General features: G+C 37.7%; 1 protein-coding gene across 3 annotated transcripts in view; it reads right to left on the bottom strand.

Moving 5' to 3' along the window:
* Positions 1-19,252, bottom strand: part of LOC130093454 (E3 ubiquitin-protein ligase RNF123) — a 155,886-nt gene that overhangs the window by 119,049 nt on the left and 17,585 nt on the right. For all 3 annotated transcript variants that reach the window (XM_056260564.1, XM_056260566.1, XM_056260565.1), the window contains exons 21-26: positions 19,043-19,144; positions 12,575-12,675; positions 11,891-12,083; positions 10,139-10,284; positions 3,498-3,581; positions 1,946-2,053 (exon numbers count right to left, since the gene is read on the bottom strand). In XM_056260564.1, the coding sequence (XP_056116539.1) occupies positions 1,946-2,053; positions 3,498-3,581; positions 10,139-10,284; positions 11,891-12,083; positions 12,575-12,675; positions 19,043-19,144 (734 nt within the window). The remainder of the gene's footprint in view (positions 1-1,945; positions 2,054-3,497; positions 3,582-10,138; positions 10,285-11,890; positions 12,084-12,574; positions 12,676-19,042; positions 19,145-19,252) is intronic.

The following is a 19,252-nucleotide window of genomic DNA, read 5'->3' as shown; positions in this document are numbered from 1 at the left end:
GAAAATCCTACAACTTGCAGGCAATGCCTTGAAATCCACTTTCGTGATTTAGTTTAAAGGGATAGTTCGGCCGAAAATGAAAATTAACCCTTGATTTACTCACCCTGAAGCCATCCTAGGTGTATATGACTTTCTTCTTTCCGACTAATACATTCTCTTCCAAGCTTTATAGTGAGAGTCAATGGGTATATTTTTTTTAAGTCCATCAAAGCGCATCAATCCGTGCTAAAAGTGCTCGAAGCGGCTCTGCGGGGGTTAATAAAGGCCTTCTGAAGTGAAGCGATGCGTTCGTGTAAGAAAAATATCCATATTTAAAACTCTATCGACTAAAATAACTAGCTTTCTGACATACGGCCGTACGCAAGTCGACTTACGCTAAAAGAGTAACACTTGACGGTGTATGACGGAGTAGCGTAAGCTTTGACGTTTGCCATTACGTTGTGTGTCAAGTTCAAGTGTTACTCTTTTGGCGTAAATCGATGCGTACGGCCGTCTGCCGGAAGCTAGTTATTTTAGCATTTGCCTCAACACACCTGCCTGGAAGTTTCTAGTGTGTGTTTAGTAAGACCTTGATTAGCAGGTTCAGTTGTGTTTAATTGGGTTTGGAGATAAATTTTCCAGGGCTGCATTTCCCAAAAGCATCGTAAGCCTTAAGTTGATTGTAGAGATCATTGGTGGCAATTGTTCTACGATCAACTGAGGGGCTGTTTACACGACACCGTTTTCAACTAAAAACGTAAAACTTTTTATGTGTTTTGGCCGTTCGTTTACACGACAACGGCGTTTTGGGGGCCTGAAAACGCAAACTTTTGAAAACGGGTTTCAAAGAGCAATTTGAAAACGGTCTCCGTGTAAACAACAAAAACGCTGATCCCTGAAGACGATGACGTCATGCACATGCGTATTACGTGTTCAGTCTATAATGTTTCATCGCCACCTAATGGCCTGGCAGCAATACAGCGTTTTTAGTCGTTTTCGCGGATCCGTGTGAATGGGGATCGTTTTGACCATAGATATCCGTAATAAAGGCTAGATGTCTTACGGCGGAGTCTCGATCGCCATCACCGGCGGCCATCTTGTCACAGGCAAGCTTTCTGGCGGGCTCTGTGGTGCCTGATGTAAGATGAGTGATCAGCACGAACACAGATACTCTTATCTCGTTGAAATCTTGACGGATTTACAAACGGTTTGGTTCCTGATAACAAACGTTATTAGCGTGGCTATAATTCTGGATGATTATTTATTGATACACTTATTATTCATAAGTGTGCAGTGTCATAACTACATCTGTGACGTTTATAACAAACCAAACCGGTAGAAAATTGAGCAAGTTATGGTTATTTAAAAAGTACATGCACCATTAAAACACAATGTTACGAGTGAGCGAGCTAACTGTGACAAGATGGCCGCCAGGTGCGGACGTCGACCTCCATTGGCCAGCAGCGCGGACGAGACATCTAGCCTTTATTATGTATATATATGGTTTTGACAATGTTTAAAGGCTTTAATATGCAAATTACATCTGCTATGATTGGCTAGCCTTGTTGCCTGTAAAGTATGTCTGAGAGAAGTTGCTAAATACTAAATAGCCTTTAACCATATATTCAGCCTAGCCAATGAATGCAATTTTTGCAGCTAAATAAATATATAAATAAACATCATATGACCCCTGCAAAAGTCATTTAGTAAGCAGAAAGGTCTGTGATTAATGCAGTGGCATTTAAAGCATACAAACCGCTTCCTGTTCAGAAATGCCCTTTTGAAGAGCCTTTTTCAAAGCTGACTTTAATGTCTGCCGTTTATGGGGAACGTTGTAAATTAAAAAAAACACCCGACAGGTCTTAAGGACCACCTCATACTGGGCATTTCAACGTAAAATGACATGCCATGCTGTATATACAAAAATGACACTGCTTAAAAAGATGGCCAGTGATGTCAGCGGTACCTTGGAGTAGATGGTGGCGTTGATCCAGGCCAGTCTACGACTCAGGTGGTTCAGCTTTTCAGCAAACACTTTTTGGCTTTTCTGCAACTCGTCTAGAATATCCGGCCTCTGCCAAGCAAAATAAAATAATTAAAAAGAGAGCATAATAGAGACTATGCTAAAAAATAAAATAAAAAAATAAAAAAAAAACTTGTTCAGCATAAAAAAATTAAAAAAAATTAAAAGCAAAAATGTAAATTATTAAAATATAAGTACTGTGAAGCTTTACTAATAATGAATTGTGGCCTCTAAAAGTGCTGTTTATTTACAAGCACTGTATGGTTCTATGGTTTTCGACTAAAAACGTACAACTTTTTATGCAGTTTTCCCATTTATTCACACGACAACAGCGTTTTGGGGGCCTGAAAACACAATTTTTAAAAAGGGCTTTCAAAGTGCACGTTTTTTTTAAAAGATACCGTTATCGTCTCCATGAAAACTACAAAAACTTGAATTTGTGAAAACAGTGACATCATGCACATGCGTATTATGTGTTCAGCCTATAGGAACGTAGTGTTTCTTTACAAAGTGGCTTCACCATCTACTGGCCTGGCATGAATAATACAGCGCTTTCAGTTGCTTTCTCTGATCCGCGTGAACGTGGATCGTTTTGACAACGCTGCCGTCCGTATGCGATAAACGCAAAAGAAAAAACGGTTACGTTTTTTTAGTACATAGTTGTTGTGTAACACTTAAGCATCATTTAAAAGATATATATTTTAAAAGAATATAAATGAAAAAACGGAATGTAATGTTTTCATACACTTAAATGAAAGTGTATTATAGTTGAAATGTATATTAAAATGCAATTAGATGAACTTTAGATGTGCTTTTTTTGCCCACTTAAGTAGGACTTAAGTATGTCTTTATAAGTAATATCATAATTACTTCCATTGTCTTTGAAATATGGTAAAAGTGTACTGATGAATGTACTGACAAACATTTATAGTAAACTAAAATATACTTTTACAAGTGTCATGCATTTAAATATATTTGGAAATGCACATTTGTTGCAATTTAGTACATTTAAAATACAGTATATTAACATTAAATGTAATATTGAACAACTCTAGATTATAACAAAATACTTTCCATATGCTTTAGTATGTTATCAAACTGAGTGTACTTTCAAGCTTGAAACTTTCAATTTAACTTTTTAAAGTGCACTTAAGTGTGTTATGGAACAGTCACATACACTCACTTTGAATACACTTAACTAACCTTTTATTTAAATAATATTATAATATGTGCGAGTACAGTTTTTTACCTTTTAGATTTGAAGTGCACAACAAGTGGACATTCAATGCAATTACGTGCATTATTTTTTCACAAGGTTAAGTTGCTACACATTCAACAAGTGGTTGCTAGGGTGTCCTGGGTGGTTGTTTGATGATTGTTCAACACACTGTTTCACAGTTTTGTTTAGTTCCATAACATACAGCAGTAAATCTCTAAGACACAAGCATGTGTTTCCCTATAGATGCACATTACAGTGTGGATACGGTGCTCTTACTCTGCTCGGGCATCGGGCGATCTTCTCATCCGTGTCCTTTAGGGCGACGGCGTATTCGTGAACATCATCTGATACAACCACCATCTGCAGAAAACATACAGAAATACAAAGACACACAAACAGAATTAGTCACAGTGCTTTCCGAATTCACTGCGAGCATGTAGCTACAGAAAATTGCCCTTGTTCTCAAGTGTCAACGTAATCGCTAGCCATCCTGCTGGAGCTCCAAATAGCCACCAATTTTGGGAGTAGGGGAAATTATCACCACAGTGACTTTATCCTGTGGGCAGAGACCAGGATTTAAGGGATAATACTGAACAGAGCACAAGCCCTCCAGATAGAGCCAAACAGGTCTCTTTACAAGACACATAGGTAAACATTAAAGCCAGAAACATACAGAATTATGTTAGGCAATCAAGTATATGCAAACACACGTCACTGCTTTGCCAATGCAAAGTTTTAATCAATATGCATTCTTGAATTATTGTGGCTGTGACAAACTCCAATACTCAAGGGGGCGACAGAGTTCATTTCAAATGTTAAATCTTGGTCTAATTTTTTATTTCCTTCTAAATGTATGGGTACTTCTCAGTACTCAAATGGATGCCTCCTCGTTTCCTCATTCCTCTGTCCTCCAGCCTGTGGCCCAGAAACCGATCAAAGTTAGTCATTTTGAAGGGCATCTCAATTCTCTAATTCTGTGTCCTCAAGAGGTCGCATTTGTCGGCTGAATACGTCATCAAGGAGGTTTCATTTCAGAAAAGTAACCATTACAAAATCAATGACACTCGTATGACTATGAATGGGAGAAAAGTGCAATATGGCGGAATAAGTCCCGCCTTCTAAATAAAAGAGCCAATCAGTGATTGGTAAAGTCATTGCGTCAAAGTCAGCCTGAAAAATGCAGTTTATTGTCATGATTTGAGTGTTTAGAAACAGTTGGTGTTAGATTTCACTGGTGATTTCAAATGTAATCTTTAAATAAACTTAAGAGTAAAGAGATTGACACTGCACTTGCATTACTGAAATGGCTGCCCAAGACGCATTTCAAAGATGGCCGCCGCATGAAATGCCACGTCTTAAAGGGACTTTAGCTGTGTCCAAAATCACCCCCAATATCATTAAATAGGGTAATGGTAATGGTGTCCGAAACCATAGTGGACGTTATCAGATGTACTCATTCACTCCCAGAAATGCACCCAAACAACGTGTGTATGACTGATGTATGTTCAACTACTAGAGAATAACCATAATGCACTGAGGGTCATGCTGAATGAATTCCCTGTATGATATTACAGCGTAATATCATACCGCTAAAAAATTCCTTATTAATTGATTATTAAATTGTTTAAGGTTAATAAATGCTAGAGTTCAGGATAAATCCTTTTCATTACTACTGGAGCTGCCAGTTTGCTAAGTTTCAAGTGATTATTTAACGGCACAAACTATGCAAAAGCGGCAGCCCTTCAGACACTCCTCGGTGTCCAAATTCACTCACTCGGTTTCGTTCACTCCTTCAAGTGGACTATATTAGTGGAGTAATATAGGGAATAGTGATTGAGGGAGCCATTTCGAACACAGACTTTGATAAAATCAAGCAATTGTGTTTAAATGTCCCATTTACGTTCTAATATTAGCCTACAACGATACAGTGATACAACTTTGTAAACCATCATATCCAGCATCTAGATATTATTTGAAAGTGCTTATTTTAAACGTGACTTTGTTTTCCAGAAAACTGATAAAAGTCAGTTTATCAGTTGTCACAAGAGTTGACCTGAAACTGACCATAGAAGAAGTAGTTCATGCAAAACCTGCAACAGCGCTCCTTGTGGCAATGCTGAGAATGCAACAAGCATTTGTGTAGTGTTAAGAATTGAGCTACAGTTCATAAACTGTTGTAAAGTATATTTCGACTTTTAAAAAAAGGGAAAAAGTAATTTTATCATTATGCAGCTCATTTCCATTTGAGAAACCGCTTTAGGCTGTTCCCAAAATATGAGGCTCGGATTATAAATTGAGATTATGGTGAGGCAGTTCTCCCAAACTTAGAGAAATAAAAAATGCATTAGAGCTTGATGAAATGACGAGGTGTGGTGGAGATACTCCACGCTGTGGATGAATTCTTCTGCATATCAATAATGAAGACATGTCTCCTGATGGCACTGTGCCACGCCAATTAACAAAGCCTTTATGAAGTCCATGTAAGTCAAATCAGACAGTTTCTCTTGACAGGCTGCAACCTAAATCTCATCAGGATCCAACAGAGTTCGAGAGAAATCACAGCGTGAACTGAGACACTTTTAATTCGCTTCCAAAGCCACGGTACATTACTAAAGGATTGCATCAATAAGCATTGCCTATTAGCAACTAGATTGTCTTACCATGCTGTCCCTTTCAATTTTCATTCAATTTTATTTGTACAGCACTTTCAATAATGGATATATTTCTAAAGTAGACACAAAGAAAGGAGTCTTACAAAAACCCCAGTGAACGAGTCATTGGGGAATGATTCGCATCAGCAGTGGAAAAACTCCCTGGAGGAAGAAACCTTGGGACTAATTACTTCAGTAAACTAAAGAGAAAACCAATGCAGTTTTCGTCTTGCTAGAGTAGTCTAGTGTTTAAAGATTTTGGCTGGTAACCAAAAGGTTATAGGTTTAAATCCCACAAGGAGTGGCCAATGTTTAACCATGAGAGCAATGCTTAACCTCGGGTTATTCCTGGGGCATTGACTCTGCAAATCACTTTGGACCAAAGGGACTCACTAAATGACCAATTAGAAGGGTTCAAAATAAACACTCGCGAAGCACCAAGCGAGGAAAAAACGTGGTTTTGACAAAGACTAAGTAGGAACCGCAACATAATACATGGTTTTATAGTAAATAATCAGACCCTCAATGCAAGTGATGTGCGTGATTCCAAGAAAGTATGTATATACTACGGGGCTTTTGAATGCTTGAATCTGATTGGTTGATGAACGTGTGCAATTATTTTCAGGGAAACGCACGACTAAAGTAGTTCCAGGCAGGTCTTGACCGCATCACAGTCCCATATCACTTCTCCAAATGATTTCCATTATTGTCCTTACAGCCGTCAACAGCAAAAGATCCAAAACCCACAACAACACCGACCAAGCAAACAAATATAGGATAAATAAACAACAGGATAAAAACGACACATTATTTCCATGTTTTTTGCCACAAAATTTCAAAGTTTCATTATCTATAGAAAGCACATACTCTCTCGCACACACATACGGTAGGGACACACACTTGCACATTAACGTGTTGTCAGCGCTACTCTGACGATTTTATCAGTAAAATAGTTTAAAAACTTAAAAGCTACATGAAGTTTCTCACTAGCGAGGTAAACGGCACTGTTCTTGAAGCAGATAAACTTACAGTTTCACTATTAGTAGAGACGCTGCTGCCGAACACTGTTGAGAGACGCACAGACTCAGGTAATTCACACACCCTTGATAACTCTCTCTCTCTCTCTCTCTCTCTCTTTAATAACTGCATTAATAACTGCATTATTCTGCTATCAGAGGTTTAATCCTCCGTTACGAGCTCTTAAATGACGTTTTGGAATTGGCAAAGAAGGCTTGGGATGAGATGCGTAAGAAATTAGTCCTACACACAAGAGCATTTTAAGGACAAAAACCTGACAAATGTCTTGAAATACATCATCTGATCAATGTTTTGTAATGTAACCGTAGTATAAGCGGAATAATTGACAACGGGCTGTTGAATTAATTGAAAATAATTCAATGGCACGTCGTCAATTATTCCTTACATAAAACATGCAAACCACCTATTAAAAAAAACGTTACAATTTGAACATTTGTGGAAATTAGGTAAAAGTTTACCTTTGATGTCTAACTCCATATAGATGTAATATTCCTTGCATTCAAAAAAAGAATAATTGGTTTTTATGCTGTTTTGTCGGGGTTTTTTATGGGTTTTATATGTTCTGTTTTGTTTTGCTTTTTTATACATTGCTCTGTTTTATATGTGTTGTTCAGTTTTGTTTTGTTTTTCGTAATATAAAGAAATAAAAATTGGAAATATTTATGATTGATAAATTCACAGACCTTTTCGCAGTTATATTGAGCGTAATCTGGAAATGCTATTGTCTGGCTTTTGCAATGACACTGTTATGCTTTTCTCTTTATTTTCATAATGCTGGATGTTGTAACACTGTTAATAGGGCCAAGATGATGCCCCGTTTCCATAGTTACACAACACATTCTTTTGATGAATGACAGCTTGTTTGATAAATTACTCACAGCTCACAATCTGACAGTAAGTTCTCAGCCATTTCAATAATGCATTTGATTGGCTCTTTACAATCCTATTCTGAAACACAAATGCCTGTAAAAATGAATCAAAACTTTATATATAAAAGAAAGGTCTCCAGAGGATGATTTTTTAAAGGATAAGTTCACCCAAAAATAAAAAATTGTGCTTTCATTTACTATACTCTCAATAGAGAAATGTCCCATACATTAAAAAGAGCTGTCAAGCTCCACATAGATTTAAAAAAGCACCATAAAAGCAGCCTATATTAATCATACTCCAAGTCTTCTGAAGCTATACAATCGGATTTTGTGGAAAAACTGATCAAAATGTAAGTCATTATTCATAGGAAATATGTCCCTCTGCCATAACACTCAAATCCCATAGTGTATAATTCATGGCTACTTTTGAATGGCCTTCAGTGGAGAAAGACATTATACTGGACCAGACAAAATATGTTCAGAACAAAGTGATGACAGAACTTCTTTAGACGAACTGCAAAAGAAAGTAAAACAAAGAGGACAAGATATACATTGAAATTCAGCAGATAGAGGCAGAAAAAAAGAGAGAATCTCTTTACTATAGGGACCAATAACTCTCAGTGATTGAAATCCCTTTTCTTCAAGCGTAAGGACACACGCAGGAAGACAAAGGTGGAAGTCGTACAGAACTCTGTCGAGCGAAGCACTTTGCAGAGAGCATGAATTATATATACACTTCACGACCATTGAGCGCTGCGCAGTTTTTATGTTCGACTCTTTTCTCCTCACTGTTGGAAGAGTGAAACATTAAAACAGCTGCTGGCAAGACAGAGTCCATGTATTACCCAGCAGTGACTCACTGTTGAAAGCAACGACACGTCGACAAAAAGCGTTTATCAGATTGTTGGTGGACGTGGAGTGGGTCGGTCAAGGTGAGCTGGCACAGCAGAGCTCCCGAAATCAGAGGATTGTTTTAGCTAAATCCACGTGAACTTGAAGGAACTCGAGCAAAAAGAAGAATACTTTTTTCTTTAACTTCCAAATAAAAAAAGAAATTGTATTTTTCACAAAGATAATGAAGGCTAGTTATATACTGATTATTAGAGATACATATAACAATTTTATATATAAATATTTAAATATATAAAATCTTCAATTATTTAATTTGCAAATAAAGCCAAGTACAACTAACAGGATTCTAGGGAATCTTAACTGTCCTGAAAATAATCCTTAAAAATATAATTGAAACGTATATGTTGCATTAAAAAAAATATACTATATATTTTTTACACTCATCTGTGGAAATTAGATCAAACTTATCATTAAAAGTTTACCAAGGATGTCTTAAATAATGTGTGTCCAGAACTTCATATAATGTAATTGTGATGGATTTTTAATAGATAAGATAGAAAACTATCTTTTAGAACTAATCATGTTTCTGACCCTAAAAAATCTGACCTTTAGATTATCTAACCTTATGATAAACTTTTACCTGACTTCCCCTTTGGCTCTAATATTATGACTAACTCTTACCTTATTTCCCTTTTAGGCATCCTAACATTTGAACAAAAAGTAGTGTTCGAAACGAGTGAAAACTCATGACTTTGAGTGTAAAAATAACAATTATGGGAAATGAAACTAGACAGATGTCTAACCTTGAAACATTTTGGTTACCTGGTAACAAGACGGCTTGTCTATGAAGAACCAATCAAGTTGTGGGGAAATGATGTAATGTTTCATGTCATTTTGCCATACCCCTATTCTATAAAAACTGTTGTATTCGTGTTTACTGGGGGGATTCTCCACGGGATTTTGTCTGAGATCCACCGGCCTTGTTTCTTTTTTTGGGAGATCTCCACAGAACTGCTCCTGAGAGGATCTCCCGGCCGTAATTAAAATACAGCTATACAGCTATTAGGCTAACTGAAATAAAACCAGATAACCTAATATACACTGATCAGTTATGCTTTTATATCTTCTTTTTGACAATACTAATAAACTACAGAAAAAAAAAATGATATGCATTATGATATTTCATTTTCGATTGTAAGGTGACATATGACCTGGACATTTTCCGATAGTTTTCGTGACATTAGGAGAGATGTGTACTGTATTAAAAGGTAATTTCTCCTAAACTTCATATACACGCTTTCAAATTCAGACGCTACTGATGTGCGACGGCTCACAAACCCACCAGAATGACACAAAGGCAAACTGTTAAGACAAGCGTCATCAGATGTCAATAACACAACTCGGACCTCGGGTCCTGTGTAACTTCCACTCACTCCCCACGGTTTGCTGTGACACACACACATGGGCACATCCTAGAGGGCCGTACTGTGCTCTCTTGGACCTGTACCTTGCCAAGCTGTTGATGAACGCTCAGATTGTACATCATCACAACCCCATCCAGAATCTCCAGCAGGGACTTCTCTGTGATTGGCTGATCAGGCTCTTCTAACGGTCGCCCCAGCAACAGCCCATCGTTACCATGGCTTCCCTCGACTGGAGATGGCAGAGGGGAGATGAGGGTGAGAGCGAATTGGAGGGGGGAGAGAAAAAGAAAAGAGAAAGAGGGTTAAAAAAAGTCATATTCCCCTTGAGGTAGGTGATTTTATTTTCCTTTTCCTTTTTGACACACTCATTTCTAAGCTAATTGGTTTCCATCTGACTTCCTGTGAAGCTGTGGATTGAGATTTTCATGCACTGCAAAAAAATATCTATTTTTAAATCAGTATTTAAGTCATGTTGTCCAGCAAAACTATCAAAACTTCATACAAATTACATAAAGATGTATTATTTGAGATATGTATTTATATTCTCTGAATATATATTGAATGTGTAAGAAGAAACTGCAAAAAAATAAGTAAAAAAGTTAAATTACATTCTATATGTATTCTATACATGCTATAAAAACCACAAATATATATATATATACTAGTGCTGTCAAACGATTAAAATATTTAATCGCGATTAATCGCATTAATGTCATAGTTAACTCGCAATTAATCGCACATTTTTATCTATTCTAAATGTCTCTTCATTTCTTTTTGTCCCATTATTTTTTCTCATTTTAATGCTCTTATCAACATGGAAAAGTGGATCGGCTTGCTTTGTGCAAATGTTTTTTATTGAAAACAACATTGACATATACTGTGTTCAATTTCACACTAACATTCTCACTTGGAGCAAATAATCTCTCACACAATGTAACACTGTCCATCAATAAAAGGGTGAAAGAAATACTGACGAGGTCCTGATATTGACGAGGGGGCGGAGAATTCGCATCAGCTGTGTGTGTGTGTGTGTGTGTGTGTGTGTGTGTGTGTGTGTGTGTGTGTGTGTGTGTGTGTGTGTGTGTGTGTGTGTGTGTGTGTGTGCTTGGCCGTCATCAAGTGGTATTTCAGACTGGACGTGCTGCGATGATGATAGCTCAGTTCACAACGACAAAACACACAGATCACTTTGGTCTTGTCAATGGGACCATTTGGCAACTTTTTAAAACTAAACTTTCCATTCAGAATCTTATTGGCATCCATTTCGGCGTCTCGCGCTCGTCATCCACTCAAAACGTAACGTTAACCTACTATTTGGCCGGCTCGCAAGCTCAAACAAGTGTGTGCGGTGTGCCTGTTGTTTTGTTTCCGGTCTAGCTAGATCCGCTTGCGCTTTCAAAACGTCCTCGCGCGGCGCAAGCCATTGAAATGAATGGGTTTCGCCGCGCATGCCGCGTCCTGTTGCAAAAGCATGTGAAAAAAACGACAAAGTTTGCTAGGCCAAAAAGACCGTTAATCGCGCGATAAAAAAATTAACGCCGTTAAAATGGGTTTGCGTTAACGCCGTTAATAACACGTTTAACTGACAGCCCTAATATATATATATATATATATATACATGCAAATATTTCTGTGTGTATATATATATATATATATATATAATAGTTTAAAAATGTATAATCATAATAACAGCAAACCATTGTCCCTGATTTGAGATCTAACAGTGCCATGTGATTCATGTGCTAGTCAACATCGCAGAACAGTGTTGACATCCAGCATTAGAACAGCTGTATTTATGCTCTGCCCGGTGAAATGAAGTGTGCTGATGGACTCACTGTCTTCTTCGGTCCTCTGCTCGACGGTGAGCGTGCGGACCTTGACCTTCTCGGGCGGGGCGAGAGGTCGTCGAGGGGTCATGAGGCTGACGGCCGCGGTGCTGAGGAAGCGGTTCGCTCTGCCCAGCGTCGGAGAGCTCAACCAACTGGGCCGGGCCAAAGCGCCACCCATGGCAACAGCGCCGGATGGTCTCTGTAGTTCACACACACACACAATATCATTCGTCTTCAGCATTCAGGGCAATGTCCTCGTCACGAAAAGTAGACCAACTCCACAAAACACCATGAATCAACGAAATGCCCCAACACTAAATGACCCCAGTGGGATTCAGTTAAAGTAAAACATCAAGGTTACAGTGAGGGACTTACAATGGAGGCAAATGGGGACAATTTTTGGAGGAGAAATTTGAAGCTTACAAATATATAAAATAACTTAATGTTAATTCTTCTGTTGAAAGTTTGAGCTGGAAAGTTACTTTGTTACACCGTGTCCGATGCCATAAGATTCCAGCGACAAACAAGATTTTTGCTCACTTTAAATTTTCAGTAATCAGACATACGGTAATGCCAAATATACTTTGATAGAGCTCAAACCCAGAGTACTTCAAAATGCTTTTACAGTCGTATTTCTCACAATTACATAACAAAATGACTTTACATGTCAAAATATGTTGTTAAAATAACCTGAGCAGCTCCGGTTTCCTCGTCTTCATCCAAGTCGTCCATAGAGGTGGCCTGGATCTCCGCCGGGTCTATGATGATGTTGGCCTTTGCGGCGAGGTCATCTAAAATAGAACAAAAACTGTCAAACAATCAAGTTTAAAATGCATAAACAGCTAAGAAGTTGGAGTAGAAGTTGGATTTGTTTGTAAAACACACCGAAAAGAGGCTTTTGGGAAAACGGAGATATCAACGCTCGATAACTCATCTCAGAGGACGACAAGCTCACAACTTTTTATGAACACTCCAGTCTATTATTTATTAATACACATTTGTCTTCTTCTGGACAGCCGAGTAATAAAAAATCTTCGCTTCAAGACGTCAGAGTGCTTATAAGAACTGCTTTAGGAGAGATATGTGCTCCACTTCACTCCAAAGGTCTACATTTTCAAGGTTATTCAAGGCTGGCTGTCCAATAGAAACGTAATTGTGAGAAAAATGGGGCGGTAAAAGCATTCTGGGAGTGATTCACAAGAAAGGAAAAGGGAAGGAAGAAGAGAAAGAGAGAGAGAAGGGTAAAACTCAGCCTTGAGAGTTAAGTGAGTGAAGGAGTGAAATATATGGACATTAATGCATTATCTTTTTTAATCATGGTAAGGTACAAGTTAAGCACTGAATTGACCTTCTATGCCCTGGTAAGTCTATGGAGGATCTGTGTTATTGGGTAGTTTTAAACACAATTTTAGGGAGGGGGGTAGAAAATGTAAAATAAATTAATTAAAAAGATACAGGCAGTTTTTTTCCCATTTGTTTTACTTTTTTTTTTATTAATTCAACAATAAAAAATAAAAAAATATTCATAGAATGTTCACCCCTTTGAGCACATTTTACAAAAAAAGAAAAATAAATAAATGTATTACATATAATTTTCAAATATATGAAATATCTATAATAAATAAACCGATTATTGAATTATATATTGCATAAGTCAAACCTAATTTAAGTTTAATTTGGATTTATGAATAATCACATTTAAAATAATTGATCATTTATTGAATGTTCACCACTTTGAGCACATTTTAATAGAAAATAAATTAAATGAATAATATATGTAATATAAATGAAATATAAAATGATTAAACAAATAATATAAATGCAGTTATTTATAATATATTCAATGTTTGCCACTTTGAGCACATTTTACTAAATTAATAAAAAAATTAAATGTCATTTATTTTGTATTTATTTTTAATTATATATTAAACATTTATAAAAAAAACAGAATATTTACATAATATATAACTAAATGTTCATTTAACATAAATACATTTTTAAAATAATTTAAAGTATATTCATTAATTGTACATCTACGCATATCATCTCCTTAATGAAGGATCAACTGAGCTACAGAAAATAAGCTGGACATGATTATTTAATCGAGACCACTAAACGATCTGATAAGTAAATCTAATAAGTTATTGTACGACGTCTCAAACGGAATCATAAATGAACAGCAAGTAGATGATGAGTTGTGACAGGGTGGATGACCCGAGGGATGTGGTTTCATTAATCCGGTGTCAGGCTGATATAGCGGCTTCATTGCACCTGTGGGAATGACCTCTGGCCGTCTGTCAATTGACGTTGATAAATCTCAGACTCCATAAACATCGAAAGTGTCACGTCTATAAATTGGGACTGATATTGAACCCCAAAAACTGGGAACAGAAAGTACACTTGCCAGTCGCAGAAGACTAAATCTGAGTCACTGGAACAGTTAGTCACGATTCTCCGCAAGCAACCTGGCAAACATGCCGAAATCACCCCGTGAGGGGAATAAACTGGCTCCGGTCGGAGTGCGGCTGCCACTTGCTTGCTATGGGTAAAAATATCGGGATTCGCCACGTGATGAGTGTGATGGATCCATTAGAAGAAGTCGGTATGGAGAGAGATTCAGAGAAAGAGCACCTCGGTTTCACCTCAAATTGATGTTGGTTAGAGAAGGTTGGGGTTAAAAGAGTAGTTCGATAAACGTGTGCTGGAGAAATGTCAAACGGGCTAATGGGATTTGTTTTATTATTATGATCATCATTACTGGTGGAGATTACTTTTAAACTTGACCTTAATCAATACTATGCAATCAATAAGCACAATCATTATAAAGCTCAGTGATGATGATGATATTGACGAAAATTATTTCGATCGTAAAGGTCCTCCGAGATGTTCATGTTTACTTTCTTCAGTCGAAAAGAAATTAAGCTTTTTGAGGAAAACATTCCAGGATTTTTCTCCATATAGTGGACTTCAATGGGGTCCAACCGGTTGAAGGTCCAAATGTGAGTTTCAGTGCAGCTTCAAAGTCTCTCCACGATCCCAGCCGAGGAATAAGAGTCTTATCTAGACAAACCATCTGTCATAAAAAAAAAAAAAAAAAAAACATTTATATACTTTTTGATCCACAAATGCTCACCTTGCACTAGCTGTGATGCGCCACACATTACGTGATCACATTGAAAGGTCAAGCGGGACGTAGGCGGAAGAACAGACTTAGTGTTTACAAAGCGAACGTCCAAAGACCAAGTAAAAAAAACTTTACAAAATAAATAAATAAAAGGTAGAACAATGATGTCGGGCGATTTTAGGACTGGAGGAGAAAATAAAAAGGAGTTTTTCACCCTTCTCTACATTTTCCTCCTAAGCCAGGTTACCGCCTGACCTTTCCAACGTGATTGCGTAATGCGTGAAGTCGTAGACGAGCAAGGCGAGCATTTGTGGTTAAAAAGTATAAATGTTTGTTTGTTTTATAAAATGGCCGATGGTTTGTCTAGATGAGACTCTTATTCCTCGGCTGGGATCGTGTGGAGACTTTGAAGCTGCGCTGAAACTCACATTTGGACCTTCAACCCGTTGAAGTCACTATATGGAGAAATATCCTGGAATGTTTTCCTCAAAAACATTAATTTCTTTTCGACTGAAGAAAGAAAGACATGAACATCTTGGATAATGTGGGGGACAGTACATTATCAGGACATTTTAATTCTGGAGTGAACTACTCCTTTAACCAAAAAGCCATTCAAACCCATTTAGCGACTTTGGAACAGTGGAACAAGAAGTTCAAAATTTGTTTCTTGGTTTTAGGACTCATTCCTGCAGCACTTTATGGTCAGAACAACTAATAAGCCAAAAATAATTACACATTACCGAATAATTGAACCATATTCTGTGCTGAGGAGCAGATGGATGATTTGGCTGCATAATATTGAGTGCAAACAAACACTGCAAGGTTTGATGGCCAAAATCAACAATTAAAAACTAATTATGTAATATATGTCAAGAAAGAAAAGCCCTCAGCAGCTGCTGAACATAAACCAATATTGTCAAGATGCAGTGATGACAAGGTCCAAAGTTTGTACACAAACTCTCCAGAAAATCAAATCTGACAGCTGTTGATTCGAAACTGTCACTGTAAAAACAAATACAGACACAATAAGTGTGTACCACTATTAATGTGTCCTTTCCGAAGTCTTGTTTTACTCTCGGATGGCTTTGATTGTTTCCTCAAAGTCCCAAAAGAGTCCAATCAGGCGCCAGAGGGAGAAAGAGACGCTTCTGCGGAATCAGCGGGGAAACACGCAATGTAATTATCAGCTTTTAATCAAAGGAGGGCAGAGAATGGGAAACGCCGGGAGAAGATGTGTGTTTAAGGAGACAAAAGAAATGGAGAGCCGGAGTGAGAATTAATGAAATTCAAACTTTGGTACAGCAGAGTTGTGACACATGACAAGACGTGCCTCGCCTCTCTCCACCGATGAAACACACATAATCAAACACAAATGTTGAAGACGCCTTCTGTGTAAATCACAATGGGTGAATACCAGGCTGATTCATAACTTGTGTAGCATCTGTGTTCTGTATAGTACAACAGATTACATGTGTGCCAACACATAATATGCTAAAGAAAATAGCATGTCAAAGGTCATTTCTTTTACTATTTTGGCAATGTTGTCACTTTAATTGATAAGAATAGTGTGGGGAACTGGATCAGGAAATAATGCAAATCTGAAATTACAAAGTGAAAAGTTTGAATTTTTGAAGTACGTAGTAGTGTTAAAAGAGGTGATTCATAAACTACATACAAAACTACTAAAAAATAGCAATGTTACGAACTTAATGTGACGTGTTAAATTTGTGGATGTTAAAATAAAATACTTTTTTCTGTATGAACTATAAGCCATTTTTAATGCTAATTTTAATCGGGATTATGCAATCAGTTTCCAAAAATTAAATACTCGTAATTTAGATTAAACTTTAAAATACTCGTAATCAGACTATACAGTTACTTTATTACTGATTACATGATTACGCATTATTCACAAAAGGGCAGTAAATTATTAAAAATGTATTGATTCTCCTCAAATATTTTGTGTAATGTTCCTAATTTAACATTTGTAAGCTTTAAATAATTATTAACTTTTCATCAATTTACGAATTAGTTAGGAAAAACCTGTCTTAATGTAATGATGTGTTTAATGCACTTCATGTTGTTGAAAAAAGAATGAAATACATTTTATTTCTCTTTGCATTTTTATATCAATATGGCAGAAGAATATCCTATTCAAATCAATGTGAAAAAACAGTTCAGTCAGAAGTAATCAAAGTAATCAAATAGTAGTCAGATCACACCTAAAATGTAATCTAATAGATTACATTACTAACAAAAAATGTTGTCATGCGATTTGTATTTAGCAATGGACTACAATTTGTAAATAATCTACCCAGCACTCAATAATAATGCCAGTGGTTTCACCATCAATACGTTTTATTTTATTTTGTTCAGAAAGTAATAAAGCTGTTTTGGAAACATTTTCCCAAAAGTAGGGGTGTAGCATGAAAGATCACTACGTTACTGTTTCTGTCACATTGTATTGCAAATACAGCTTTACATCAATGCGAACTGCGACGATGGATGGATGGATGGATGGATGGATGGATGGATGGATGGATGGATGGATGGATGGATGGATGGATGGATGGATGGATGGATGGATGGATGGATGGATGGATGGATGGATGGATGGATGGATGGATGGATGGATGGATGGATGGATGGATGGATGGATGGATGGATGGATGGATGGATGGATGGGTGGATGGATTGGTTGATCGGTGGATGGATTGGTGGATTGGATGGGTGGGTGGATGGATGGATTGGTTGATCGGTGGATGGATTGGTGGATGGATGGATGGATGGATGGATGGATGGATGGATGGATGGATGGATGGATGGATGGATGGATGGATGGATGGATGGATGGATGGATGGATGGATGGATGGATGGATGGGTGGATGGGTGGATGGGTGGGTGGATGGATTGGTTGATCGGTGGATGGATTGGTGGATTGGATGGGTGGGTGGATGGATGGATTGGTTGATCGGTGGATGGATTGGTGGATGGATGGGTGGGTGGATGGATGGATGGATGGATGGATGGAAGGATTGATGGGTGGGTGGGTGGATGGATTGGTGGATTGATGGGTGGGTGGATGGATGGATGGATGGATGGATGGATGGATGGATGGATGGATGGATGGATGGATGGATGGATGGATGAATGGATGGAAGGATGTTGTTCTGTTTGACACCCAAATTGTGATCCTCATTGTTTTTGGGGTTTTTGCACATTTGTCCTTTCCCACAGAAAGTGCAGCCAATCCAGGCAAACTCCTGACAAACTCCTTAGACAAATAAAATCATCTAATGCAAACCACAAAAAAAACATATCATTACATAAAAGGAACAGCTCTCCACCACTTCCTTTCACCGCTGTCCTTCTCTCTCACTCTTTCTTGGGGTGTTCCCTGCTGTTCATCAACATATTTGCGGCACATTGAGGGAAATCAATATCCATCTGCATCCCAGCCTTCCTAAGCGCCGCCAGCCTCCATCTCATCCCATCGTTCCACAAATATTAATGATGCCACAAATCAAAGTAACGACCACCAACGTTTTTGAGTTTAATAACAAAGTCGAGAACAAAAAAAAAAAGGAAAGGAAAACACCCTGCAGGATGTGTACAATCTATTCAGTCTCAATCTAAAACTAATTTGGGTAGTTGATCGATCTGAACCGTTTGGTTGGCAGCTATGAACAGATCAATAGCAAATTTTCAAAAGTTACTCAACAAAACAAACATAATAGGCACATCAATATGAGATAGCACGTCTCATTTTACGTCTAGGAAGAAACTTTACGTCTGTGAGCATTAAAGTGAGTTTTTGAAAACAAACAAACTGAACAAGGAAAACAAAATTAATGCTGTCATTGGCAAACCTGACACTGGAATGCTGTATTTATTGAAGCTTGTGCTGTCAGTATGAGTAAGACTCAAAACAAACTGACCTTGTGCTCCCTCTGGTGGAGTCTAGTGCAGATGCACACTGGGTAATTCTGTGACCAATCTCTGAAACACACTTTACTTGTGGTTTTCAACCAACCTTTGAGCGTTTTCTTCAAATGCGAGAGAAGTCCTCCCAGACGCTGAAGGTCGAAGTAATCCACCTTCCCGTTGTAGAAGAGCTGAGGCGGCACGTAGGCGTCTGACGGAAACACAACCGGGTCAACAACTTCATTTTAGAGCTTCAAACTTATTTCAGTCAGTTGCCAAGATTTATCATTTACATTTAGTTTAAGCTTTTCAATTAATA

Source organism: Rhinichthys klamathensis, unplaced genomic scaffold, assembly GCF_029890125.1.
Source record: "Rhinichthys klamathensis goyatoka isolate OS25496 unplaced genomic scaffold, OSU_Roscu_1.1 h1tg000009l_1, whole genome shotgun sequence".
Classification (NCBI taxonomy): domain Eukaryota; kingdom Metazoa; phylum Chordata; class Actinopteri; order Cypriniformes; family Leuciscidae; genus Rhinichthys; species Rhinichthys klamathensis.
Note: the sequence above shows the minus strand (reverse complement) of the source record. Positions and strands in the feature narration are given on the sequence as shown.